The 27,813-nt window shown below is 46.6% G+C and overlaps 3 protein-coding genes, 2 long non-coding RNA genes and 4 other non-coding genes across 11 annotated transcripts; 5 read left to right on the forward strand and 4 right to left on the reverse strand.

The window, feature by feature from the left end:
* Positions 1-394: 394 nt before the first annotated feature.
* LOC131833030 (histone H2B type 1-K-like) lies at positions 395-3,790 on the reverse strand. Its single transcript, XM_059176278.1, has 2 exons — positions 3,348-3,790; positions 395-911 (listed from the first exon to the last, which is right to left on the reverse strand). Exon 1 carries the CDS (start codon positions 3,735-3,737, stop codon positions 3,357-3,359), a length of 381 nt encoding a protein of 126 aa, XP_059032261.1. The 5' UTR covers positions 3,738-3,790; the 3' UTR covers positions 395-911; positions 3,348-3,356.
* LOC131833042 (histone H4) lies at positions 697-1,794 on the forward strand. The gene has a single exon (XM_059176292.1). It carries the CDS (start codon positions 697-699, stop codon positions 1,006-1,008), a length of 312 nt encoding a protein of 103 aa, XP_059032275.1. The 3' UTR covers positions 1,009-1,794.
* Positions 3,791-4,039: 249 nt separating the features above from the next.
* Positions 4,040-4,477, forward strand: LOC131833023 (histone H2A type 1-H-like). Its single transcript, XM_059176269.1, has one exon. The coding sequence runs from the start codon at positions 4,073-4,075 to the stop codon at positions 4,457-4,459; it is 387 nt and encodes a 128-aa protein (XP_059032252.1). The 5' UTR covers positions 4,040-4,072; the 3' UTR covers positions 4,460-4,477.
* A 5,708-nt stretch (positions 4,478-10,185) lies between these two features.
* On the forward strand, positions 10,186-10,257 carry TRNAH-GUG (transfer RNA histidin (anticodon GUG)). Its single transcript has one exon. It is a non-coding gene; the product is annotated as a tRNA-His (tRNA).
* Positions 10,258-15,542: 5,285 nt separating this feature from the next.
* Positions 15,543-15,615, reverse strand: TRNAV-UAC (transfer RNA valine (anticodon UAC)). Its single transcript has one exon. It is a non-coding gene; the product is annotated as a tRNA-Val (tRNA).
* An 854-nt stretch (positions 15,616-16,469) lies between these two features.
* On the forward strand, positions 16,470-24,541 carry LOC131833070 (uncharacterized). The gene is made up of 2 exons (XR_009354296.1): positions 16,470-16,758; positions 23,515-24,541. It is a non-coding gene; the product is annotated as an uncharacterized LOC131833070 (long non-coding RNA).
* Positions 17,562-26,368, reverse strand: LOC131833062 (uncharacterized). Of its 3 annotated transcripts, XR_009354288.1 has the most exons (4): positions 26,001-26,368; positions 25,354-25,521; positions 21,898-25,257; positions 17,562-21,845 (listed from the first exon to the last, which is right to left on the reverse strand). It is a non-coding gene; the product is annotated as an uncharacterized LOC131833062 (long non-coding RNA). The 3 variants fall into 3 exon arrangements; XR_009354286.1 differs by lacking the exon at positions 25,354-25,521; XR_009354287.1 differs by lacking the exon at positions 26,001-26,368 and having other exon boundaries at positions 25,354-25,965.
* TRNAT-AGU (transfer RNA threonine (anticodon AGU)) lies at positions 19,527-19,600 on the forward strand. Its single transcript has one exon. It is a non-coding gene; the product is annotated as a tRNA-Thr (tRNA).
* Positions 26,098-26,171, reverse strand: TRNAI-AAU (transfer RNA isoleucine (anticodon AAU)). The gene has a single exon. It is a non-coding gene; the product is annotated as a tRNA-Ile (tRNA).
* Positions 26,369-27,813: the final 1,445 nt, after the last annotated feature.

Here is a 27,813-nt window from a genome sequence, read left to right on the forward strand (position 1 = left end):
ATAAACAATTAATTTCCTCAAACCAGTGGAGAAAATATATGTTATACTGATTAGCCAGCCGGTTAACTTTTTAAAAATTAATGCTCTGTACAAGAAACCAAGTCTGGATTATTATAGTTTAAAAATATTTTTAAATGGTTCTACTCATTATGAGTAAAATATAACTGTTGTTGAAAATGAAAGTTGTTAGCCCTTTGGCAGTGGAAGAGAATTTAACCATATCCCTGGAAGATCTTTAAATTCTCTATTAGCACATCGTGTTCCACTTCTAGGAAGTTAGTGTTTGGAACATATCCGCCCCCCCCCACCCCCGCCATAACAAGGAGAAAAACCTTTACAAAATGGTATAATCTTATGCAAATACTGTTAGTAAAAGAAAATGCATGCATGTATGTGCAGATTAAAACAGCATATTTTATTCTCTCTTTTTCAAACGTATCCTCTACAGTGTTAAAGTTGTGTCGTTTCACGAGGATGGGACAAGAGAAAAGAAACAAAGAGCCTTAGGTCTAGAGGCTACACTCGGTGAACAAAAGCGAGTGCCCTGGCAGCAGGCTGTTCCTTTCCAGATCCCCTCCTCCAACCCAGAGGGACTTCCCGCCACAGTCTTCCGGTTTTCACTCCGGTCCGCAGAGGTTACGGATAAAAAGGAGCTGCGCGGCCTGGGGGCAGTTTTGTGCTTTCACGTTTGCTGAAATGTCTGGTCGTGGCAAGGGCGGGAAGGGCCTGGGCAAGGGGGGCGCCAAGCGCCACCGCAAGGTGCTGCGCGACAACATCCAGGGCATCACCAAGCCCGCCATCCGGCGGCTGGCCCGGCGCGGCGGCGTCAAGCGCATCTCCGGCCTCATCTACGAGGAGACCCGCGGGGTGCTCAAGGTGTTCCTGGAGAACGTGATCCGCGACGCCGTCACCTACACGGAGCACGCCAAGCGCAAGACGGTCACGGCCATGGACGTGGTCTACGCGCTCAAGCGCCAGGGCCGCACCCTCTACGGCTTCGGCGGTTAAAAACCAAAGTAATCTTAGATTCTTTATATCAAAAAGGCCCTTTTTAGGGCCCCCAAGTTTTCCCTGAAAGAGCTTTAGTGCTTTTCTCCAAACGGGTCATTTCGGTAGAGCCGCTGTGTAAGTTTTAGTGCCAGCAAAATGACTAGAGGCCCAGGTACTCTTGACGTTTGGCACCTGAATTACTGCTAACCAACCTTTTCGGTACGACGTAAGAATCGCATGTATCTGGTAGATCCTGGGTCATTAATCTAACCCAAAGTCTCAAGACTGTGGAGGTCTTAGATCTAAAGCACCGCACCCCACACTAATTTTCTGTTCTTTTGAATTTAGACCTTAATGTCAGGGTGAAGGGTATAAGCAAAGTGATAAGATCCACACAGCAGACGCCTTAAAAAATGTGTTTGGTTAAGCGGAGCTGCGGGGAAGGAGCTCTAGCAAGGGTCTTGAAAACGTACTGCTCCTCTACACTGTAGGACCTAGGTACTATGCTGAAAATTTTAAATTGCTGTATTTCCCATTACAAATCACACTGCTATGGGCGTTGTACACAGCTGTATCCTTCTGTGTGTGCAGATCTAGGAGAGGCGCTGCTTAGTAAGGGGGTCTGCATATTGAACATGAAATGAGCAACTTGTGTTCCGGGGTTATTTTTGTTTTATACCCCCATACTCCACAAGTACTGAGTTCCTGTTACTCCCCATCTTCAACATTTCACTAGTGCAGACTAATTTTTTGCCAGTCCACATTTGCTAAACTAAATCTCATGTATTTAAGTTGCACTTCTCTGATTATAATAAAGTTGTTCAGTTTCTTAGAAGTTTTTTGGCTATTTTGGAGTCATGTTTAATAATGTTGGGTTTAGAGTTTCAGTAGTTTGCAAATGATGCCTGTTCATATAGGAGTTATTTCCGTCTCCCTTAATTCGCCAAAGAACTGCAGGCATAAGTAGACCAAAAAATTGAGGCTGCTTATCTCATTATTTGGGTTGAAGAGTAAGGCTTTTCTGAAATTACTGATTAACAGACTGGTCTTCCTATTTTCGTAATAAGCAATGATTGATTAACCAAAAGCCTAAAATTTGCAAGGCACTGTAATAAACAAAGGTGGAGTGAAAGAGAAGAAACCATACCTATAAGTTAATTCAAATTTGTGCTAAATGCTTTCCTAATCTTCTGAGATAGATTTTATTTTAAATTGGCAAAATATATGTGCTGACAGCCAAGTCGACCAAGTCACAAATATTATATTCTATAACCCATACCTGTAATATTTTTAACCACTCTCTAGGTAACTAGAGAAGCCATCACAGAGAAGGGGTTGCAGTCCTGGTGCAGAACTGAGAGCTTCCGACAGGTACAAGATGTGCCTCTATCCCAATCTGACCCAATTATTCCAGTCTTTCCTACAGTAGGTCTGACTGGGACTGAGAAAGTCACTTATTCTCTCACTCTGTTCACACAGATTTCGTACTGGCTCTGGAGAGCAGAATTTAGCGGCTGAAATCACAAAGTTCAGATCAATGTTCTTGTACAAATAGGCAAACTGTTGCAGACTTTAATTTGCTCAAATTATCAGAGGCACAGGATTCCACTTATTTATGTGCCCTTGTTTTTCCCCATTATACCACCTACCACTTATTAGCTCTCTAGCCACATGTGTAACAAACTAGTAAACTAGCCGCCTATCTTTTTTGTGAGCTCCAGTATTCCATTTCCTTATTCGGGAGAAAAGCGGTTTACTTGCAGACCTCCCCCCCCGCCCGCCCGCCCGCCCGCCCGCCCCGCCGATGGTCCGCCAAGGTCCCGATCCCTTGTGGGCTGGAGAGGCCAACTTTTTAAAGCTCGAGGCAACGCTGTCAACTTAATGCCCCTTCCGCCATTAGCAATTGCCTGGGACAGGAGATGGCTGCTGAGCAACAAGGCGGATTTTGGTTAATCAGTGGGGACTGAATTTACTAATACATAAACGCAAATTGTAACTACAACGGAGAAAGGCCACAAGACCCAGGCTGTTAGGATTTAAACAGGAAGCCACTCTCGCACAGAACCAAAGGATACACTTTCACGCCAGAGACAGGAATTCTTTGCGCTCACACACAGCACACACTTGCGTTAACGTCCTTTAAGGGCGACAGACGCCGCGCGGTACATCTGGTTCCTTCCGGCCAAAGGCAGTGAAAGAGCAAAGCGCGCGTTACTCAGAGCAATGGAATCCGCATAACCGTCCCGGGGTAACTGCCTGGAAATGAAGCCTCGATCCCGGCCGCGTATTTCCAGCTCTCTTACCGAAAACTTAGTGGCTCTCAAAAGAGCCTTTGGGTTAAGTTTAAATATGCTTACTTAGCGAGGTTACTTGGCGCTGGTGTACTTGGTGACGGCCTTGGTGCCCTCGGACACGGCGTGCTTGGCCAGCTCCCCGGGCAGCAGCAGGCGCACGGCCGTCTGGATCTCCCTGGACGTGATGGTCGAGCGCTTGTTGTAGTGCGCCAGGCGGGACGCCTCGCCCGCGATGCGCTCGAAGATGTCGTTGACGAACGAGTTCATGATGCCCATGGCCTTGGACGAGATGCCGGTGTCGGGGTGCACCTGCTTCAGCACCTTGTACACGTACACCGAGTAGCTCTCCTTGCGGCTGCGCTTGCGCTTCTTGCCGTCCTTCTTCTGAGCCTTGGTCACCGCCTTCTTGGAGCCCTTCTTCGGGGCCGGAGCCGACTTGACGGGTTCAGGCATGACTCGGAAAATATGCCCAAAACGCTCAAGGTAAAAAGAAAAACGGAAAAAAGAATGTGAGCCCAGTGCGACTAGTCCCTTTTATACAGAAACCTTATGCAAATAAGGTGTAAATTACAGTCCCGTGTCTGATTGGTCGCCATTCAAGGCAACGTCAGAAGTTAGTTCTGCCCAATGAGAATGCAAGGATCCCAGAACTGCACTTCCATTGGTTAAGAAGAAGCTGCAATCTTAACCAATGAGAAACCTCCTTTTTCGCGCTCAACGGGGGTTATAAAGAGTGCTCGGGTGGCGCTTGAACTTCGGCAGTTCCTCCCAGTGTGGTTGAGTTCGCAATGTCCGGACGCGGGAAGCAGGGCGGCAAGGCGCGCGCCAAGGCCAAGACGCGCTCGTCGCGGGCGGGTCTGCAGTTCCCGGTGGGCCGCGTGCACCGCCTGCTCCGCAAGGGCAACTACTCGGAGCGGGTCGGGGCCGGCGCGCCCGTGTACCTGGCGGCCGTGCTCGAGTACCTGACGGCCGAGATCCTGGAGCTGGCGGGCAACGCGGCGCGCGACAACAAGAAGACGCGCATCATCCCGCGCCACCTGCAGCTGGCCATCCGCAACGACGAGGAGCTCAACAAGCTGCTGGGCCGCGTCACCATCGCGCAGGGCGGCGTGCTGCCCAACATCCAGGCCGTGCTGCTGCCCAAGAAGACCGAGAGCCACCACAAAACCAAATAAGGAGGAGCAAGGTTAGGGACATTGAAAACCAAAGGCTCTTTTCAGAGCCACCTACCATTATCAAAGAAAAAGCTGGTACACTTGACCTGCACTCTCGTTTTGTGGGGCGGGGGGGAGTAATCCCATCAAATGTTTTAGGAGGAGGAACTCGATTGATAATCCTACACGTAGTCACACCTATAGGAAGGCCAACTTGGAGATCGTTCAGGGTGAAAAGTTGGCTATATAATTATAAAAGGAACCAAACGGGCAAGTCCCTGAGACCATTTTAGTGAGGGTCTTACCAATTACTGATTTTAAGCGGCCAAAAGTAAAGTAAAGCTAGAATGCATTGACTATTTTCCCAGGACAACAAGCAATTTGAGTATAGTAGAGTTCTCAGAAAGGACAGCTTGACTTAAGCTTGACTTAATTTTCACCAGATGTTGGGATTGTTCGTGGCCATTTCCATTTTCTTTAGGATTTCACTCTGAAGGGAGTTAGTCTGATATTGATTAAAGATACACAACGTACTGAAGCCCACGTTAGTAAATCCTTTGTCCTATTTCTTTGGAACACATGTATTTGCTTAATTCACTCAGCTCAGGACACAACAGTGGGTGCAATCTAGAATATATCTGCCTCGGAGCTACTTCCAGGCAGCGGAGACAAAAAAACATAAATAGGTAAGGTGATAGGTAAGTATCCTATGAAGAAAAGAGAGAAGCTATAGAGCATAATGGGAACTCCTACTTTAGATAAAGGGTAACTGATCAGAGACCTACATAAATCAAAAGAGACGAGCCAGGTAGGTATTCGGGGAGAATTCCAAGTAGATGGAACTGAAAATGCAAAGGCCTTAAGACAGAAAGCTTGTGGAAACAGCCTGCAGGCCCTGAAGGCTATGATGGAAAAGCAGGAGGTGGCAGCACAATATAGGACTTTGTAGGGTGTGTAAATTAATGTGTATGAGTGATCAGAAACAATAGCACTCCTGAGCTCTGAGTTAATAAATTTGATAATACAAATCAACTAGATGTGAAAATCTATGGACTCCAACCCATTTAAAAAACAAGCAAAAAGATACTAAAAGTAAAACTAACTTTATCATATGGTTCACAAACAAAGAGTTAGGAGCTCACACTTTATACTTCAATACACACAGATTTATTTGCTACTGAATGGAGGGGAGAAAATTTCCTCTGTCCGAGTTCCTTCTAGCAGGACTAAGAATTAATTTGATGAAACGGGTTAACAGGAGAAAAAAAGTTTTATAATGTGTATGGAGAGGTCCAGTAATGAATTTGACACCTGAAAGAATGATCAAAGCAGGCAGTTTTTATATATTTTAAACAAAGAGAAAAAAAATTGTGAGGATTTGACAGGATAAAGAAAACAGATGTTTGGGAGCCTGGATTAGTTAGGAATTCTAATTAAAAGTTGGGTTGAAGTAGTAGATTAGTAAAGAAGTAACAAAGTTTGTTTTTACAGCTTTCTTGGCTCTCAATTTCCTGTTTCTGGTGATAAGGATATCTTTTACATCTCAGCCCTGGGAGGGTGACTTGAATAGAAGAGATTTATTTCCTGCTTTCGGTGTGATGTCCCTGCGCCTGCTGTTTTTCAAGTAGCTCCCATTCAGGATAATCACTGTGCCATTGTGATACACTTTAGGACAGCCTGTCCTGGGCCCCTACACTACTCCTAGTCTTTGTGTGCAGAAGCCCTATTGAATAAAACAAGAGTCAAAAATGCAGGAGACCCGGGAAAAAGATGGTAGCATAGCCACACAGGTCATGTCCTCTGGGAGCAGATGCCCAGTTGAAGTTTGGGGCACAAAATGTGATTAGGGGCCAACAGCTGTGAACGGAGGAAGAGGAACAAGGATGGGACAGAAGAGGAAGGCAGACTGTGCTACAAGGCAGACAAATGTGGGAGCTCTGACGCCTGGGTTGCCTATCAGTGATGCCCCAAGCCAGGCAAAAACTCCCCTGGGCCAGTCTTTATAGCCTCATTTTGCTCTGTCTGGACTGTGGGCTGCCATGGACAAGGATGTGACCTGGAGTGGGACAAAGCCGGAGGGAGCTCAGCGGCTGCCCAGCTCCAGACCACAGTCACTCTGCAGCTGGGCTGCAAGTCTTTCCTGGCAGGGGGGCGAGGGGGGGGGTGGACTCTGGACATTTTTATGCCTCTGACATACATTAACATGAATATAAGTATCAAAGTTATGTCAACTATGGTATTTGAAAAACTTACTTTTTACTACTTTCACTGGGGAATTCAAAAGGGATGTGTTTTCTTTTTAGAGAAATGATAAAATCTACAGACTTTCTGAAAATCTTATCCTTGCAAATGGAAGGTGACATAAAACAATTGTAAGGACTCCGAGAGGAGTTTCCTTCCACTGGCCTGCTCTCGTTCTCCAGATGCTGCAAATCACTTCACAACCGGGAAAAAAATCCAGCTTTGCAGCATTAGGTGAAAGCTCCGAAACGAATAGTTGAGGCCCAGACGAGAGGAGAGTGAGCCATTAAAGAGAGGTTTTAAGGGCAGAATCCCCATGATGAGATTTGAGATTAGCACTCTTATAAGAGACCAGAACACCTTCCCCCGCCCCCGCCCACAAACAAATCACGTGAGCACACGGGGAGATGGGGACGCCTACAAGCCAGGAGACAGGTCCTGAGCAGACACTGAATCTGCCCGCACCTTGGTCTTGTACTTCCCAGACTCCGGAACTGTGAGAAATAACTGAGTGGCTGGGTGAACTGGGGAGACCCTGGGCCCTAGGGCCCCGACTCAGGCAAACCCAAAGGAGTCCACGAAAGGTTCTCTTTCTTGTGCTGAGGAGGAGTTCAAGGACAGACATGTACACAGGGGACACGTGACAGAAGCCAGAAGTTTATCAAAGCGAAAAGTTACACTCTCGAGATATGGGAGCAGGCGGCTCAAGAGGGAAAGAGAGAGCTGTGTCCCTCAGAGACTGGGTTTCTGTCTTTTTTGGACAGTTGTTAACGAGGAGGCAGAATAATCATTACTGGGAGCCGGAAGCAGGGTTTCTTCACCCGCTCAGGGGTTTCTGGTCGTGGCGCCGCCCTCTTGGGCCTGTCTGGTGGGATCCGGCTTCTCGCGGACGCTGCCGGGAGGGCTCCTGACCTTCCCCACAGCCGGCGGTGGCTTCCTCCTTGCTGGCCTCCAGGCATCCACTTTGAGCCTCACTATCTGCTTTAACATTTGTTATTTAAGCCATCCGGCCTATGGTACTTGTCATACCCTCCAACTGAGTAAGACAAGAAAGTGCAGCGTTGTTTCTTTAATCCGAATCTCAATTTGTAAGAGATAAATCTGTAAATCAGGGTATTATCTACCCCAACACAGCCCACACATAACTGCCTTCTCTTAACTATCTGGTCTTACATACTTTGGTCTAAAGTGTGCAAAACTTGGGTGAGGTTGTTCAAAAGAAGCTGTCGGAAGATTTTAGCAGGAGTATCACTATCAGATTTGCACTAACAAATACAAAATGAGAAAGCATAAAACTAGACTTAATTATTCAAGTAATGTTTACAGTAGCAGATTCCTGAATATGGGGACCATAGTTAATACATACTTTTTCCCATGTTCGATTCCTTACCCCCTCATCTTCATACCTATTACTAGATGGAGCTGTTGTAATACACTGGGGATAAGGAACAATTGTAAGGTCAAATCTAATATTGAATATCAAATCAAATCAAATATTTGTACCCCAAAGTAACTGCATGATTCAGGTAATTAATAAGGATAGAATCTCAGGAATGCTTGTGGTTATGGATAATGAGGACGCTTGACTAAGGACAAAAGAATATAACGTTATACTAGGCTGACATCTTTGACAGGGCTTCACTTACCAGGGAACCTCAGTCCCAGGTATGCTAGTCTAAGCACCTGATAGGAGTTCTGATTATTTACAGGAATGCCTGACTGATACCTAGATCCACAATTGGCCATGAATATATGAATTTAAGATCTGAAGCCTTCCCTGGAATAATACGAAGGGAAATACCAAAAGAACTCTGAGGGTAAAATTGCTTGTGCAAATAAATATTATTTGACCTATCCAAAGCCAGCCTTCTTCTCATGGTAGAATTGCTAAACTCATTGATATTTTTGTGGAGAGATCATTGTATCTCCTACTTTGTTTGCTCAAAAAGTTTACGAATTAATAAAATTATCCGACCAGAACTAGAAAGCATTGTCAGGGATCGGCCTGTCGGATTTGGTCCGGTATCACTGCTGAATAAATCAGGAGGCTCCCGGAACATACTAGTCAGTCTCCAACATATCCTTTCAGTAGATCAGTTTACGTAAAGAGATAACATTAGAGTTTTTCCATCTCTCTCCCTGGGGGAAGGAGTACGGTGTTACAGTGGTCATTTCGCCCCACTCCACCCTCAAGAACTAACCCAGCACTGTTGTCAGAAGCAACTAGAAATCACAGTGAGCTGCCTCTCTTCCCCCAGTGAATCAGGTAGGACAGTGTGGTGGTACCTGGTTTCCGCATCTGATCAAGCCTGCTGTAATCTACTCTTTGTCTTTTACTACCCAACCAGCGTTTGCACCAAGTGGAGAGAAGTAGAAAGTTTAAGTTTGCAGAAAAGATCTAGAATTCAGAATTCAGCTGCAGACATACTCGATGGGAAATGTCTATGAGACACCCAGGGAATGGGGAGGGTCCAACCAAGAGGCTGAACATCACCTTTGGAGCTGGGGGGAGAGGTCTTGGCTGAAACCCCGGAGTGTGGGTACAATCAGATCTAATCCCCCAAGGAAGTGAGAGAAGGTAGAGAACGAGACCGAGATTTGAGGACTTGGAAAGCATGAAGCATTTTGGCTCTGCTGAGAAGCGTTATCCGGTCAGCTGTCCAGGTACTTCTGAGCTCCCTTGCTTGCATTTTTTATGGATCTTCAAAATGCCACAGGCGGCCCTAACCCGGGCATCCCCGTCCACACACAATAAAACCAGGCTTCTGTGTTTGGCCACCGGCTGCTGAGAGACGTTGCTTTCATAAAGCGTGGAATTGCATCTGTGCCCATCATTCATTCTGCGGCCAAGCGATATTCTCGCAGAAATAAAGGTGGGGTTGGCTGGGGTGGTGGGGGTAGGGGGGTGCGTCCCGTGGGGCTTCCAGGCCGCACCAGCAGCCCGCGCTCCCCTCCCGGTTCCGGCCGCCCGGGAAGGCCCGAGAGAGAGGCCCCGAGGCGGCTGGAGCCCGGGCGGGCAGCGCGGACTGCGGGCTGAGGCTGGCCCCGCCTTCCGGAGTCCGGGCCTCCAGCAGGTGCGCGCCTCGGGTCCCGGCGACCCCCTTCGGCAGGACGGCCCGCCAAGCTGACCCGTCCTGCCCCGGATGGGACCCGGGCAGGTTCCCCTCGCGGCCGCGCCTCTCCAGCCGGGGGCCAGGGGTCGGAGGCCGGAGCATTTGGAAACGCGGCGCGGCTGGGAGAGGCCGGGAGGGCGGTGGGTTCGTGCGGTCTCGAAGCCCGGGCGGGGACCCCCGGCGTCGGACAGGTCCATGCGGGCAAACTCACTTCTTCTCCGCTTGGGTTTGCCCGTCCGCAGCGCAGCCCTGGGCGGCGGAGGAGGACACGGCAGCCCCCCGGGGGGCAGCTCGGAGGAAGCCCTCAGGACCCGCAGGTGGCTTCCGAGCGCCGATGCAGGTGCTCCTGGGCGGGAGGCCGGAGGGCCCGCGGCGGGCGGCTCCCGGTGGCGCGCCGTGATCGTATAGTGGTTAGTACTCTGCGTTGTGGCCGCAGCAACCTCGGTTCGAATCCGAGTCACGGCAGGGCTCGCGGGCTCCCCTGCGCGACCCCCCTTTTTCCAGCGCGCGTCTCCCGAAGCCGAGGTGCCCTTCACCCCCTGCCCCGCCTCTGGCGTGTGTCTCTCTGTTTTGGGGCTTCTCCCCCCAGCCATTCCCAAGTCCCACAGCCCTGGAGACACCGGCTGGAAGTCCCAAGAAGAAACTGAGGTAATAAAAATAAACCTGGGGATCTTTTCCTTTTAACCGCGAGGGAATAACTGCCGGAGTTGATTCTGGCGATCTTTCCCAGCGCACGAAGGCCTGATTCTGCATCGCACGTGCCAGGTTCGTGGCGGGACCAGGGAGGAGAAATTGTGAACCTCTGGAGAAAATGGGTAGAACTTTTGGGGGAAAACATTATGGCTCAGAAGCCTATCTAACCTTTCCAGCTTCCAGAGCTATTTAGAAAGGGGCTGGTGGACCGGGAAAGGTGAGTATAGGGGAGACCCCGCCTTGCAGATTTTGAAGGCTCCACAAATACTGTCTTCTGTCTTCTTTCTCATATTTTTAGCAGCTTATTAAGAACTTTCAGCATGAAGATCAATCTCCAAAAGGCTTCCCTTCTGTAGGCTGGACTAGCCGCCATTGCTTCCCCGGTGGTCTGACACAGATCCTGAAATGCCCCAGTAAACCTTCAGAGACATTGAGCCAGGGCCCAAGTGTCTTACAGTTTGGACGTCATCCCTCTGGTGGCCCCAGCGGTTTCACTCCACTCATCGTGTCGTCCTTGGTCACCGGTATCACCTCTGCCCTTTCGTGTGTGTTCTTTCTCCTCGGTTTTCCATGGGCAAGGACAGGAATCAAGTACATATTGACCCAGAAGGACCAGTTTCTATCAATTCTTTTGCCACCAGTGAACAAGGAAAGTCTGATTTAGAACAGAGACAAATCCCTGAATCTTGGAGTTCTCTAGAACACATTTCCTTCCACTTCTTACTGGCCTGAGGAGCAGGAGGAAGTCAGTGACCAAGGCCCGGAGGCTACCTCTTCCTAAGAGGGCTAGGATCCTAAATCTGGCACTGAATTCACCTATAGCGCCCGGTGAGTGAGGGGCTGAGGCAGACCAGCACTCTGGATTTGCTCAAAAAGGAGAGAGCTCGCTTGGCATGTACCCAGTAGTACTCAGCGCCAAGCACATGTCTATATTTCATATATATTATGCAGCTTGGAATAAGCATCAGCAAATCTGGTATAAACTGAGCAGGGGAATTACATGAGAAAAACTTTGCATTTTCCAGGTATCCTTTTATGAATGCAAGAAGAGTGATCTGGGAGCCTCCTGCACAAGCTGCTAGTGACCTTTGCCCAGAGAAAGCTGCCCTCCTCTGTGGAACTCGTGATCTGGTGTCTACACTTCTCTGTGCCTCATCATCGTCATGTCTTACGGAATGTTAATGAGAATTACCACTTTTTGCAGCTGTTCTAAAGACTTAAGGGCCTAAAATGCAGGATGGCACTAGTTCACGGGGGCACAAACCAAAAACACGATCAAATAAGCCATTGTTAAAAAGAATAAGAAATCGCATTGCTACTTCTATGGAAGACGTCTCTGTGCAGCGGTGAGATTGTAAACATGGGCACAAAACTCAGCATCTTTTTTAAATGACTGCCATCTTGGGCTGTTTTGATGGTGATGTGCTTATTTTCACATGGCTGGCAGAGTTTTGCCCATCCTCCGGATTAAGGCTTATTCCAGGATTTCAGCTAGTCTGTTTATGAAGCTGATCATGGCCGAAATGTTTGCCATAATAGGCTATCAATATGGGGAAGGCACAGAGAGAGGTCTTGGAGAAAGGGAGATGGTAGAAAGAATGGCCACAAGTCAGGGAACCAGGAAAAGGACAGATTTACGTTCAAGGAACTTTCTTTTAATATGAGCAGAAATCCCGAGGGAGCAGGCCAAGCCAGGGGCCTGGGGGACTCATTTCTCCCCAGTACCGCCATCTGTCTATACTCGGACCATCCTTGTATCTCCTTTACACCAGCATGGCTGCTCCTATTTTGGAAAGCTTTTCAACAGGAGAAACGAGGGGCTTTTCCTCCAGGACCTCACAAAGAACCTCAGTCCAGAAAGCTTGAGAAGTATAAATGGGTGCTGGCCTGGGGGTAAGCCAGGAGGCGAGCAGGAGCTCCCAGCTCCCAGCAATGGTAATCAAGCCGCCCTTCACTTGGTTAAGGAATAAAAACTTGGATCTTAACCTCCAGGGGCGCATCCTTACTGCTCTGTGTCCTCCAGCCTCCATAGTCTTCCTTCCAAGTGTGAGGCCCAGGGCAGACTCCTATGGGCAGAGGCTGGAAAAGGAGCAGGTCAAGTACAGCACTCTTAACGAGAAGAGACAGAAATTGTGACTCATGTGATTTCTGCCTCTTGGCTCTTGGTAGACCCGTGGCTGAGGGTTTCTGGCAGTTCCTCCACTGCTTTCGCCAAAATATCTAAAATCTTTGCTTTTCACCTTTTAGCCTGTGATCCACCAATAACTCATTTTTATGTATAAAGTATGGATTTTGTTCCCAAATATGGATAATTGAGTCTGCAATACTTAAAGTTAATAGTTGACCTTGCCCTCTGCCCTGCCCTGCCACCTCGGTCAGACACAGGTGTCGCTCTCGGCCCGCAAGAACGACCCGCAGAGGCAAGCGGTGAGAGGCAAGCTTCTTTTATTATTTCTTCACCGGGGCCCCCCGAACCAAGCATTTACAGCAGTATATATTCACGTGTGTACGCCCCCCTTTCCGCCCAATCAGAGTGCTGTGCATGCAGCGTCCTCGTGTACTCTTATGTAACCGTGCAGGATTCTATTGTTCTCTAGCAGTGATCATGCGTTTATCTCTTGGCTCCTAGTGCTGTTCACGCGCCGGCCACGAGCGCGCCCACATCCTCCTAAACCAATCATTTTCATTTCCTCAACCTTCAGGCACTCCCATCTACGTGACTCCTTGCATCTGCTGGATGGCTCCCCACACACAGGGTTTCAGTATTTGCTTTGGTCTATATTGTGCCATCCATTCTGTTTCACGGGTTTAGTTATACACTTCTGCAAAAATGCCATATATATTCGCTGTTATCCTTTGCAGCCCCTGTAATACTTACAAGGGAAAGCAGTTCTACCGTCTTTTTCTTCTTTTTAAAAATGATTTAGCTTGCCAAAGCTCTCTACTCCTTCCCCGTATTAGAATCTGTTGGAATTCTGATCAAACCCTCACTTAATATATATTATAATTATAAAGAAACTTTGCATGTTTATTTTATAAAGCTCTAGCTCTCATTAATACGGTGTCTCTCTATATTTACTTGAGCAGTTTCTGGCCTTCCATAACATTTTATAACTCTTCCTGTGTAAATATTATACATAATTCGTCAGACTGTTCCTTAGGTATAATTTCTCAAGCCTTATTTTCTGTAGGCTTCAGAATGAAAATTACAAACAGTAACTAGCAAATGTGTTAAACTCATTTATTGATCTTAAACACTTACCGATTCTCTGTTTTCTCTGTAGATACCGTATCATTTGCATCCAAGAGTTCCTTATTTATTCCTTTTCCTTCCTTATCTATTCCTTCCCAGTTTTAAATCGTCCTCACAGACTACAAACACTCCTCCCACCTGGAGTGAGGAATGTTATTTTTATCAGCACAGTTTTCAGCAGATCTTGTCATTTCGGCCCCAAATTCATCCCCCAGTTACAGATATTTCATTTGGGGCTGTCTACCCGCATCCAAGGTGCTCTCCACTTCCCACCTTCTCGAATTTGTCTTCCCCAGATGTTCCTGACATATAGTCTGGCTCCCTCAAAGCTGTGAACACACCAGGCTCCCGTCACCTTGGCCTCTCCCTCGCTCCTCTCCTGTAATGCATTTTTAGCTCGTATTCTCTGTTTCCAGTCTCCCTACCTCTCATTTTTACAGAGATCCCAGGGAAGGGGGTACTACAGGTAAATCGTACAAGGCAAGGTACATCTGAAAATGTCTCTCTTTTACATTCCTATGCGATGGATACTCAGATTTCACAGAGAACCTAGGGCAGACTTCAGCTTCTTTAAGATTGAAAACCACTGCTTTGTGGTCTTCTAGCTTCTGGTGTCAACCTTGACAAGTCCAGGTTGTTCTGCTAACAGATCTTTTTGTGAGTTGTGTTTTTCTTCCCTCTCTAGAAGATTCTATGTTCCTTCCTGTTTCATCAGTAGTCAAGGATCAGACTATTTTTCTCCATTTGACTGAATATTCAGTGATCCCCGACTGCCTAGAATTTTTCGTTTGTTTTTAGGATTCTGATATGTACCTGATTTTTTGAGGTTTATCTTCCTTGCATTTTCCCTAGCGTTTACTTTAGAAGTAGTGTTATTTAGCTATTACACATCCTCGTCTTTTCCTCCACTATAATTTTTTTCTCTCCTTCAGCACTGTTTTTGCTTGATGTTCCAGAATACCGCACATTTTCTGATCTACTTGTTGAATTTTTTGTTTCTGATCACGTATTTTTGTTTTACAGAAGCCTCTTTCCTTGTGTAGAGAGATACACCTGTTGCTTCCCTCTTCATGCTCTGTCCCACCTCTCTGAGTACATCCGTTTATTCTCAGCCTTGTTCCAACCACGTAGCCCTTATTCCTCAAGTTGCTTTTTGTTTCTGTGGTTTCAGTGCCTTTCTGTCATATAGTCTAAAAATCTGTGACAATTCTGACTTTTCCCTTCTAAGCTAAGATCAGGATACTGGAAAGGTGACTGGCAGCTCGGACCCGTTGATGGCACGGGTGCCCCGGGAGGGGAAGTAGCACTGAAGTGGGCCGGGAAGGCTCAGTGTGTGTTGGCCCGGTTTTCCGCGCAGAACCGCAGGCCCTGGCCGCGTGCAGCGCCCCCAGGCCGGGCACCTGGGCTGGGTCCCGATCTCAGGCTCAGGCTGCACCTGCTCACCCTTACCCAATCCCCTCGCCCGGGTGGACAATCGTAGGAATTCCTGCAGGTGAGCCGCTCGCTGTCTCGGTGAGCAGATCTGTTTCTGGAGCCCGAAGGCTTCCCTGTGACCTTCGGGGCGGCTGGACGTGACAGGAGCAAGACAATTTTTCTGCGACGACCTGATGCTCCGCTCCTGCCGCTGAGCGGCGCAGGAAGGTGCGTCTCCGGAACGATCCCAGAAAGCCTTTACTTGGGGGGGAAAAAAAGAGAGAGAGAGAGAGAGAGAGAAGAAAAAGAAAAGAAAACGCACCGAAAATAAAACCTAAAACAAACCTGCTGTGCCTTCGAGCCGGGGCAGAAAAGGAAGAGCTGCCGTTACTGGTTCCACTGGGGATCGAACCCAGGACCTTCTGCGTGTAAAGCAGACGTGATAACCACTACACTATGGAACCGCAAGCTGACGAACGCCTGCTTGGCCCCATATACAAAAGCTTCTGAACAACCACGTCGAAAAAAATCCCTAATTACCCAATCGAGGGACAGGTGACTCTATTTAAACACGGGGAATCTTCAACTGCCCCCCGGGAGCGTCTCCCTGGCGCAGCGGCTGGAAATAGCCAGTAAAGCCATCTGTGAACGCGCGAGAAAAACTTCGGCAAAACCGCGTTCTCGATGCGTGCCCCCTTCGAGCCCTCGCCGACTGCCCCATACTCACCTCTTCTTTCCCAGGCCGCCCACGCCTACCGGGTGCCACGCCCCGTGCAGGTGCTGCGGGTTAAAACCCCGCGGGTGCGCACTTTACCCCGGAAGTCCCGGCAAAGCCGCGGGGCGGCCGCATCTTTAGGTCCCGGACAGCACACGCCGAGAGCGCAGCACTGTCCCGGGCTCCCTTTATTTGGCCCTGGGTCAGAGCTCAGGATATTAATGCATCAGGATGGGACACAAATACGTGTTTTCAACTCTTGGGGTTCAGAGCATGCCACCCCCAAAATATGCGTCTCTGGCATATTGATAATTTTGAGTTAAAGGCACTGAAAAACCAGCAGGTGGAAGAAAGAGCACTCAGGACCTTCCTTTTTCTTCCTGAAAGCGGCGGGTAGAGTACCCCGTGGAAGGAGCCCCTCCCTGTCCCGGGAGGAAGGAAGGCTTCTTATCGCCAGAGCCCTGCCTCCGGGCCCAGAGAAAACTAACCCTTATCTTTCTAGTCACTTGTCCACAGTTAAATGCCCCCCCCCACCCCCCCGCTTTGTCTTGTCCGGTTTCACCCGATTGGTTCGACCTACTGAGTAGGCAGGGAGCTCTAACTGCTTCTTTGAGCCTTTGTTTATCCTGTGAGGGCTGCCCATCTATGTAAAAATTACTTAATGAAATGTCTGTGTGTTTCTCCTATTAATCTGCTTGATGTCCGTTTAATTTTTAGGCCCAGCCAGAAATGCTAAAAGCGTAGAAGAGAAATTTTACCTCCTTTACACAATCTCTCTCTCTCTCCTCCTTCCTCGGACACCGTATGGGTCTGACCGTCTCCTTCAAACTCTGGGCCCTGTTCTCCGGAGCCTTAGTGAAGAGTGAGGAGCCTTTGGAAAGTCAAGTCACTGGTGAGTACCACTAGGCCCAGGAGGTCATGGGCCACATAACCCTTTTGTGTCACCCAAGGTCTTCTCACTTTACATTTTAGCTTAGGATAAAATTCCAGTAGACTTAGAAATGGATGGACTTGGGCAGTTATGCCAAATCCATGGTGGGCTAAGACCATGGTAGAGCCAATAGTGTACCTATTAAACATGGCCTTGTAGGATTTGGTTCCCAAGCTCTGGTGGTAAGGTGCAGGATTATAGGAGAGAGAAAAATAATCAAATTGTCTCAGTGCAAAACAGAAATTCATAGGTTTTCTGGAACCAAGAGGGGTTTGCAGTTCATATTGAAGATGACAAATTAACAGATAGATTATTTGCCACAAGCAAGGATTGGACTCCTGCAAACTTGAAGTTCAGCACCTTGCCCATTCATCCATCACAGCAACTTAGAATCTGTCTTCTCATATCTTTCTTGGAAGAAACGAAATATTTGTTTGTAGTTTGGGGAACCTAGAATTGACTTTATAGGACCATGAAACATAGGCCCAGGCTTATAAGAATATAAACAAAAAACCAATCTAGGGAAGGTTATCTGATGGGAAATTTGTAGAATATAATTTGGGCAATTGTTTTATTAAAATATATTCTTTACATTTGATGATTTGTATGGGGTATTAGGAAAGAACTGGATTCTCCCTGACCTTGCAGATAGATATTATGATAGGAAAAATGTATGATTTTATTAAATATGTAATTGCATGAAAATGTGAAAAGGCCACCACACAAGCAACCACACATCTTGGAGACCCTTACCAAACCAAAGCTTTGAGAACCAGAAGATACAGTTTTAATAGATTGTCATATAAAAAACAAACACGCTTATCTAGATGGATAATCTAGATATTATCTAGATGGATACTCAATACTAGATCGATCAACATCTCAAATGTGAAAAAGAAAATGTACACAGCTTTTGTTTTTTAGAGAGAACATTTTTTAACTTAATAACAGAGAAAGACCCTTTAAGCATAACTATAAAAGTACAAACCCTGGGGTGGAAGAGAGGAATCCTTAACAAAATCAAGGATCTGTCATTAAGTTCCTCCACTGACAAGTCAACAGACAGGTAACACATTGGGAGATAATATTGCAAGACCTAAAATTCACAGTAGCCCAATGACCACGGTACACAATATATCCCCTGTGCATCAATGTGAAAGACAAACCAACCTCAATAAGAACATGGGCTCATTATAAGAAAAGAGTCAATGTCATTAAGATGGAGTGCCAGTAGGGAACAGACACATAAACAGATGCTCAGAGTCTTTAGAAACCATAAATGCAAATTAAAAAAAAAAAACAGTGATGAGACTCATTACACATGTTAGATTACAAAGTAGAAAGCTGAAAAGGGTCAAGCTGTGACAAGGCTGTGTGGACAGGGGGAGTGTGGCCTGGAGACTGGGATTAATTAGCCATTCCACTCCTACATCCCAGTGAAATTTGCAAACACAGACATAAAGGGGGTGGGTGAAAAGGTGGTGTTATTTGGAATTGGAGACAGTGGAGGCAACCTGTGAGTGCACCATTGGGACAGAAGAGAGAAAACACATCGTGAGTACCCACCATGGGATTTTATATAGCAGTTAGGAGCCATGACTTAGGTAGACATGGGATAATTTTGATGGCTCTTGAAGTCATAATTTTAAAAGACATAAAAATATATACCATTTATATAAATTTATAATATATGTCCATGCGATGTCAATTTTACAAAACATACATATTAAAACGATGTACAATAAACAGATTAGCTTATATAAAGAGAAGTATGGCAGCAGGACGTGGGAACAAAGGGAACGCATCAATCTTGAGGTGTTAAGGTGTTAAGAAAGGCAACTAGGTCAGATACAGGGTAGACTGGAAAAGCCAGAGATGTTCCAGAGGAAGGCAGGTTTATGGAGGATCTGTCCCAGGGTAATCTCCCATGTGATTTCTCACCCCAGTTTTCTTCTGGCTTCTCTGTATCCTCCACTCAGTTTTTCTGTCTTGATGAAGACAGACATCAAGTCCGTTTTAACCCAGCAGGTCCACAAACAGAACTAGACTGTGCCTGAAGTTTCCTCCTGTGGAACTCCATGCTGAGCCACACATCTGTGGAGCTCCAAGCCATCCTTGAGAGAAAGGGCATGACATTGTCTGGTTTGGCCAAGTTGGAAGCAGGGTGGCTGAAAATCTCTGCGTCCACGTGTCCCCATCTCTGCTCGCTTTCTTGAGCCAAATTAGATAAAATGGAAGGAAGCATGATAGTCTTGTTCAAATACAATAAACTAGCTCAGAAGGTAGCACTGTAGGTGTGTAACCTGGCGGTAGTGGTTACGTCATTGTTTTGTTGGGGGGGGGGTTAGGGTGGATTATTTACACTTGCTTTCTTTACCTCCGTCTAGATTACAAATTGTATAAGGAAAGCACACATTTGTGGACAAAATGAGTGAATTAAAGCAGAAACCAAATTAAAAGGTGCTGCAATATCCAATATTTCCTCTAGATGGCAATAGTCACCATAAAATGGGAATTTAACCCTTTTTTTTTTTTTTTTTTAAATTTGGAATTTTTAAAACCTTGCATTGAAGAATGCATTTCTTAAATGTTGAAGTTTCTGTTTTAGTAAAATCTCAGAAACACAGCTATCTTCCCTTTGCCACAAAATCAAGTAAATTTCTGACAAACTGCTACATTTCACAGAAGATGGTATAAATATGATATAACTGAACATAAATGCAAAAAGGGGCTCTGTGGCTTAGCTGGTCAAAGCGCCTGTCTAGTAAACAGGAGATCCTGGGTTCGAATCCCAGCGGGGCCTTCTTTGTTTCGTTTTCTATTTTCAACGGTGTCCTTGCCCTGGAATATGTTGGAGAGGCCTTGAAGAATTTATATGGTAGGTAAAGCCTATGTTCAATTGTTATACCAACGGGGGAGAGTCTCTTGCGAGGCAATTGCATCCCATCATGAGGGTTGGGATGAAGGGAAAATGAGTCACATTTCTGTAGGTGGTCAAAGCAATGGCTTTGCTGATGATAGGGAAGTCCAGGTTAGGCCCCGAGCACCAGTTCTCTTGCCGTTAGGTGATAGAAAGCAATGTCTCACACTCTGTCTTGGAAGTTCAGTCTCCAGTCTCTGATTCTGTGATGACCAACATTTTCAGCTCAATGACGGAGTCTGGTTGTCAGGGTCAGACCAAGAAGTAATAAGCTATGGAGTCCGGTTTGAGTCAGACTCATGGTTTATGAGGACAAGTAAGGGAGCGCGTGGGACACTTACACTCTCACCGTTCTGGTTTTGGGCAACCCTAAGAGCTGTCATCCTTGTGCATCAGACAAGCCACTGAGTTTGAAGGACAAGACTGGGGCTCAATGACATTTTGAAGAAATAAATCACAAATGGACTGTAGAATCTTCGGTGATATCTTAGTTCATAAGCTAAAACATATGTGTAGCACTACCCCACGCACTGGGCTCTTCCATCTTATGCAAAGAGATTTCAAAGGTTATGACTGGAGTTCCTTGAGAATCACTGACTATAACCTGGTCCTGCCCCATGCCTGAAATCCCACCTACACTCCAGAGTAAACTTGGTTTCATCCTCCTTTTATTCCTAGCTGTTCTGCCCCTTCCAATTTCCAAAGGGATGTGAACAGAAAGATGGTGATGAAGGGCGTCAGACAATACCATCCAAATCTGCCACTTTGGTATACAGATGTATTGTGAGCTGAAAGCAAGTGAGAAGAACCAGATTCCCAAAAAGTTCTCTGCCCCACCCCCAACCTGCCTAGAAGCAGGACAGGGGTTTACACAGAGGTCCCGCCTTCCCTGTCTACCTGAAAAGACAAAGGTTAATCCCCAGAGACAACTTCAGAGCCTGTTTTCCTGGAAATGAAATCACGGAACTTTACTAACTTTTATCTTTGCCCTTGGCCTGATTCTGCCTTCCTTTGTTCCATCATTTCACCACCAATTTATAGTCTGTTGTTAAAGGTGCTACATGACTTGGACTTCCGAGCCACGTGGACAGTTACCTGTCTTTCCTGGGGTGTCTCCCACCTTTACCTGGTAAATGTGTTAACAAATTCAGTTTGTTTTCCTCTTCTTCGTCTTTCCTTACAGGGGTTTCAGCTAAGATCTCAGAAAGGCAAAAGGCAGATCATCTTTCTTCCCCTATCAGTTACAGGCCTCATGTAACTTTAATACTGCAGTATTCTCTCTCAGCAGAAACTAAATCCAGGGAAGGTTGAAAATACCATTAGACCTATAGATCATATATTAAAGTGTTATTCCTGCCCTCTACCTACAAAAAGCTCCATCAGGGAGGAACACATATGCTATCAGTACCTGTCAATCCTTGTCTAAATCATGAAGCGAACAATCAAGAACCAAATTTGCCTCCATAACACTGCCGGTTGCCCCAAACTCGCAACAGATGAAAGGGAGGCTCCTCCATAATTAATACCATTATTAATATATCCCCAGACCACCACCCTGGCCCCCGCAGCCTGCGTGATGGATAAAAAAGCTGAGTCCTCTCTCCTATGTCTTTGGCCAAACTTAGGAAGGGGAGGAAGGAAGTTAGGAGAAATGACAGAACATATAAGTTTTGCAAGATAATGGATTCAGTAAAGATTTTTTTTCTATAGTGGGCTGACATGAAATATCCCTAGAAAGATAATGACTAAAACAAATTCAAGAAAACAAGACCGGCAGATCAAAATAAACAAATAAAAATGCTGCACACAACAGGAAAAATATATGAAAATAAGTCTGTCTGGCAGTTTATAAGCAGTTGCCTAGGGTTTTAAACAGATTTATAAATCAAATCGTGAAATATGGTTGTTAATGGTTGGTTTATCTATTTCTGTACATGCTGGAACAGACAGATTATTTCTCTTACATCTCAAGAGTCTCCTGTTCCTTTCTTTTATGCTTCGATGGGCCAGTCGACTCATCTGGGGCAATAGTCAGAATTTTGGTATTCCAAGGATCCTTTACACTGGAAAGCTGCTGTTGAAAAGCCCTGTAAACAACTGAATAAACTTAAATCAGAGATTTAAGTACCTAAATTTAAGTACCTAAATTTAAGTACCACGGCTATCAGAGATTTAAGTACCTAAATTACAAACTTGGAATGCTTATTCTGTTACAAACAATTCCAACACAAGTGATTACAATCGCTACTGATTAACTCATTTGACAATAACAAAGGGGAACACAACCCATGTTGGGGACAGCTTGGTAATAGTATGGAATTAGTTCCAACCTTGTAGATTCCTGAAGCCAGTCCTGAAGTACAGTGCCAAAGTGTTCCAGGATGGGGAAGAGCATAACAAAGGACAGAATTTGAAAACCTTATTTATTTATCCTCATTTATAATACCTGAGTTTTAAAAGCCATGAACTGTATTAAAATCTAGGAAAGTTTGCTTCCTTTTGATGTGTCTTGATGTTTCTTTGGTTTACTGCTTCTTGCCTTCCCCATAATATGACAGGGTCCTTTTTGGTCTTCCCTTCTTGGAGAGCAAATATTCTGTATTTTAGAGATAACCTTTTTTAGTTTATGCTGACTGTGCTGTCTTTAATCATTTGAGACAACAAAGTTCCCTCATATAGGAATGAGCTACAGTTCTTGACAATCATGTTACCTTCCATGCTTATTTTAAAATGTTTTACTGTAACTTTGAAACAAGTAGCCAAGTGTTTTCTCCAGTAACCATGATCTGATTCTTCTCCTGAGTGTTCAAATGGCCTGACAACTTTTAAGTTTTGTCCTCTCCAAATGAAATCCTAAATGTACAATAAAACTTTCAAGATATCTTTTCCACCTACCACTGTCTTTGAGACTTCCTGGGAGGTACCTAGAAAATCCTGTAAAAAGAGAGATGCTGGAAAGAACCACGGCTATCTGATATGTCACTATAGCTAAGTTGCACAAGAAGACTTGAAAATCAGAAGAAGAAGAAGGAGGGAAGAGAAGAGAAGAGAAGGAGAAAGGCTTAGTCTTCCCTAAGTCAAATTTGCATGGATAAGATGTTAATATAAATATTGTAGAAGCTTTACATCAAATGGGAAATTCCCGGAGATTCATCATTGCTCTTACTGTCCATGAGATGTTTCTATCAACATATAAATTCCTGGTGTTGTTTGGTTGATAATAGACAACAGGGGTAGAGTGTAATCAGTCATAATCCCAGCAATTTCTTTTATGTAAACTCAGTCGCAACTTCACTTCTTTAATTTGAATCTAGCATCTTCTGGGCTACTGAGTTTTAATTGGGGACTTACATCACTTATTATTAATAAGTCTCTAATGTATAAATATGTAGAACCTACTCCCGACTTACCAAGCCTCTTTGCTTCATACTGTGGACATCGTCCTTTTATATTCCTACTATGTGACTTGTACGTTTGTGGCATAGGATGTCTCAGGATTAGCGTATGTCCGTTTCAAGACTTTTTCTCTGTGGAAATTATGTTTATCCATTTCTATAAATTAAATGCAGTGTTTTCTATCTTCTTTGAAAATATGATAGGTCATTATGTCTACAACTATTTTATCTAGAACTTATTTTGGATTGGCTTTGTTATGTTGTTTTGCATGTCACAGAAACAACCAGAATTCCTTGTTAGTGGCATTATGGTTGTTATGAATTCTCATCAACCCTTTCGCCTTGGAAAATCATAAGTAATAAATCAATCACAACATTTAAAATCTTTTGTCATCGCCCTAGACAGTTATTTTGTTGGGAAAGGACTTGCGATCAGCTTCATCTCCAACAAAGAGACCATCTCAAAGCTTCTTAGGAAAAGATGACTATGCCAGATTCGCTTGCTTACACACTCCTGATGGTGTGGCTTCAACAGCTTTAAGAACATAACCATCCTACTGAGTCTGGATTTCCAGAATTCTGCTCAAGAAGCACGTGGGTTCATGAAACTGTGGTGGGGAAAGAAAATGACCCCACCAGCAGAAAGATGCTTCCTTATCAATAGAAGAAAGAGAAGACACGTAATGAAGTATTTACTGTATTTACATGTATTTAGGGTATCACCAAAGTGATGACAAAAGTATAAACACTGACTCATTGTTTACAGCAAAGCTGAAGAAAGAATATTGACTTCTCTTTATCTCCTTGAGAAGCAAAGGGCTGCACCTTGTGAGTCTCCCGTCAATCTCCTGAGAGCGTCCTGACCTAATTCTGGAGGTACATTCTTATATACCTAGAGGTTATTTGGCTCACAACCTTAGAGATACTCTGCATGGTAAAAATTGAAGACCAGACTTCATCCATAGAGACATTGATCTCTATTCCGAAGCCTGGAGTCAGGACTCAGATTCACTACGTATCCAAGAAACACTGCAGGGAAGGAGGTGGGGGCGGGGGGTAGAAGAAGGGCACTTTCGCTATATAATCAGAGAAAATAATTTCCATTTACCCTTATAATTGTTAACTCAAGATCTGGGGGAGCAAGAATAACAGAGGACTGACTGAGAGGTGACTGGGATATTGTCTGTTTGTCTGGAATATTGTTGATGCTGTTACAGAGTTCTATCTTCTAGATCTACAAAGAAGCTCTTTCTCTTTCCTCAGTCTATGCTGTGACTTGTAACAATTTGATAGACTTCGCTTTTGTGAGCTAAAACAATTGAAAATATCTTATTGTCTAACAACAGGCTCATTTTTGTTCTCTGTGAGTCCTAGTTTTACCTTTTTTTGAAAATTGCCTTTGAATAAATCTATACATAATTTCCTTTGATCAACAGTGTGTTTTGGCGCTGCTACTTTAGTACTATTGGAAATTCAGAGAAAGTGTTTTATTCACATTTTAACAGAAAATTAAAGGCGCCCTGTTCCTGCCCTCTCGCCAGCCCTACTTGTATACTTCATGAGTCAGGGGTAAAATGGATTCAAAAGTTCAGCTTCAACTTCTGGCTAGCTGGACCAGTTCAACTGAAAATGGGCTCTGTTTCTATATATATACTATATAAGTATGCTGTTTGGGAACTCGATATATGCTGATCAACCCATACTTCCAAGATACCTCAAGTGAAAAGAGCACGATGCAAAATAGCGTGTACAATGTGACATTTTGTGTAACTAGAAAGGGAACATTTATATTCATATTTACATCTCCACGCATAAGGACATCAGGGAGCATACGCGTGAAACTCAGAATAGGAGTTACATCTGGGAGACGGTGGTGAGCAGTGACGGGTGAAAAAGGTTCAGGCTGGGGACACACCCATTTAGTTACCTACCATGTGAAGCTATGACCTCATCCAAGAAAAACAAAACCTAGGGGCTCATCCGGCCGGCAGGAAGGTGTGGCAGGCCCGGTTCCTCGCGGCAGGTGTGCGGCTGAGACGTCCTGGCAGGCTGTCAGCGAGCGGTCACGCTCGGGTTCCAGCGCGTTTCCGCAACCCGTGGCGGAGCTGCCCTTCATCCTCGAGGTCAGCAAAGGCCTGTCGAGTCCTTGCACAAAATCGGAGTATAGTAGTTAATATACCATGGAGAAGTAGGTATCCTTTATTAATTTTTAAAATAGGTTTCTCAGCCTTTCACTCTGACCTCGGCACTGCTCTCGACGTGAAGGGCGCAGCACTGAGCACACCGGCGAAGCCCCCGCTTTCTCGGATGCACTGAGCATCTCCCACATCGCCCGCACCGCGCTTGAGACATTGCTCACGTTATTACGTAATCAGTGCGGCTAATGCCACTTTGGTGGTACCCCAGACTCTGAAACAGGAGGAAGAGCAGAGCGCGCTGGCAGCCTGCGAGGTCGTGCGCGGGCCAACGAGCAGCGGGTGGCAGAGGCCCCGGAAGATGCCGGGGGCAGAACGCGGCGGGCGCTAGGACCCGGGGCGGCCCGAGGCTCCCCGCCCCCACCGCGTCCGCCCCGCGTAGACGGAGACGCCGAACCGCGGGGCTGGAACCGGAGTTCTTAAATGTTCTAACGCGCCGTGCGCGGCGCGGAACCAGGCGGCGAGCGGGTACAGTGCCCCGACGCGAGGAGAGAAGGGGCTGCGGCGGCAAGCGCCCCGCCACCCCGGGAACGGCAACGCGGCCCCAGCGCCGGCGGCTCCTCCGGAAGCCTGCGCGGGGCCGCAACAGCTGCGAGCATTCTGTAACCCCCCTGACGCGTCCCGAAAGGCAGCACCTCTCTGGCCCCCCGGACGCGATTTCTTTTTTCAAAAAAGTGAAATTTCCGAACTCACCGCTCAGCAGCGGCGACTCTGGGCTGTCTGTCGCTGGGAGGGAGGCCGCAGAGTCCACGAGGACGTGGCGGACAAAAAAGGGAAAAGAGTGCGCACATGGCCCGTACGGGGATCGAACCCGCGACCTTGGCGTTATTAGCACCACGCTCTAACCAACTGAGCTAACCGGCCGCCTTAGGGCGGGCCTTCTACTTACACTTGTTAAAGTCATGCCCGCCCAGCCCGGCTCACATTTCCCGCCCCTCCCCCCGCTAAGAGGTTAAGAGAAATGCCCTTTTTTCTATAAAGAAAGAGAAAAGAGGCTTCCCGGCGCCGACAGAGCGGGATGGGCTTCCTCCCGGGAAAACAGACCCCAAACTGACGGCAGCGGCGCTAGAAATCCCTTGCGGGGCTCCCTCTCCTGCACTGGGAGCCGCCCCAACCCGGGCGGGGCCGGCGCCGCGCTGGCTCCACGCTCCTGGGGCCCGTTCAGGGCAGGTCAGCTTCGCCGGGACCCTGGGGACCCGGACCCTGCAGCCCCCGCCGCCCGGCCTCCGCGGGTCCGCGCTCGCCCCGGGCGGAATCGCGAGCGGCGCTGGGAATCTGGAGTGGCAGTGCGGCTTGTGGACGCGTGGTGGCGCTCGAGGACAGGGCTGGCTTCGGCGGGGCTCGAGGACTGGGGGGGTCTGCCGGCTCCAGAGAGTCTGACCCCTCTCCGTCCCAAATGTACTAAGACGCCCTAAATCCGAGACAAAAGAAGCCGAGACCAAGGCGAGTTTGGAGTTGGGGCCTTTATCTTTTCTCTGCTGGACGCTGCAACCCTCCTATGTCTCGTCTCAGTGCCCTTTGCGGCTTCTGAAGTTCGCTGTACAAACGTGTATCTGAGCAAGACTCGAAAGACACTTTTTCGCTCCTTTTTTTCTTTTGCAGAAAGGAGAGCTCTTGTCTTTCGACAAGGCAGATCAACTACTCATTTGCTTATTTTCCATTATGCCACTATAAATGTGGTTTTTAATGTGAAAATAAAAGCTGTGAGATCATGCTCCTTGTATTTAGTGCGTTTCTTGGCGTCGGCACCCTGCGTGTGAACTCACAGCTGTCGGCACTTGCTTTGTCCTCTAGTAAAAATTCAGTAGAAGGTGAACCGAAAAATCAGATTTTCTGTTCTCCGGTCCCTTTTCTCTTTGCACTTTACTGCAGCTCCCTTAGCTTTCCAAACCCTGGGAGAGCTTTCCTGCTGAAGGGCCGGGCTCTTTGGGCTGCTGGGCAACCTCTTTGCTCTCCAGTCTTCACTTGGCTATTTTTTTTCGGCCAGGAGATCCCTCTCCTTCCAGAGAGCCTTGGAGAGATTGCTCTCAGCTCTCAGTGCTGGCTCTTGGCTGTTGAATACAAAATGCCTTGGACGGGCCTTACCCCTGCAGGTGCCTCAATGAATATTTCTCTCCACTTTGTGGCCTTTTCCCTCAGGCCCCTTTTGACTTAGTCTCCTCCGCAGAGACAATCAGCAGTGGTTTGGGCTGCATGGAATTCTCTGCTTGGGTCAAGCAGGCCCACCAACAAACCTTAAAAATCTCTTGGAGTTTCTTCCAGTTTCTTCCAGTTGAAGACTCTAATGGGGTCTTCATAGGTTTGTCTTTCTTTGCCCGTCTGCTCCTCTGCTAGGAATAAGGGCAACCAGAGGCCTCTCTTATCCTATGAAGGCCTCCTTGTGGAATTTAGTTTCCTTTGATTCTTTAGTCTGGGTTCAGAAACCTGATATTCTGAAGCCTATGGGCTTGCTTTAATCAGTAGGTTGAGAGGGACACACTGTTTCAACTTCGCACAACTGAACCAA

The sequence above is a fragment of the Mustela lutreola genome, chromosome 6 (genome assembly GCF_030435805.1).
Source record: "Mustela lutreola isolate mMusLut2 chromosome 6, mMusLut2.pri, whole genome shotgun sequence".
Taxonomy (NCBI): Eukaryota; Metazoa; Chordata; class Mammalia; order Carnivora; family Mustelidae; genus Mustela; species Mustela lutreola.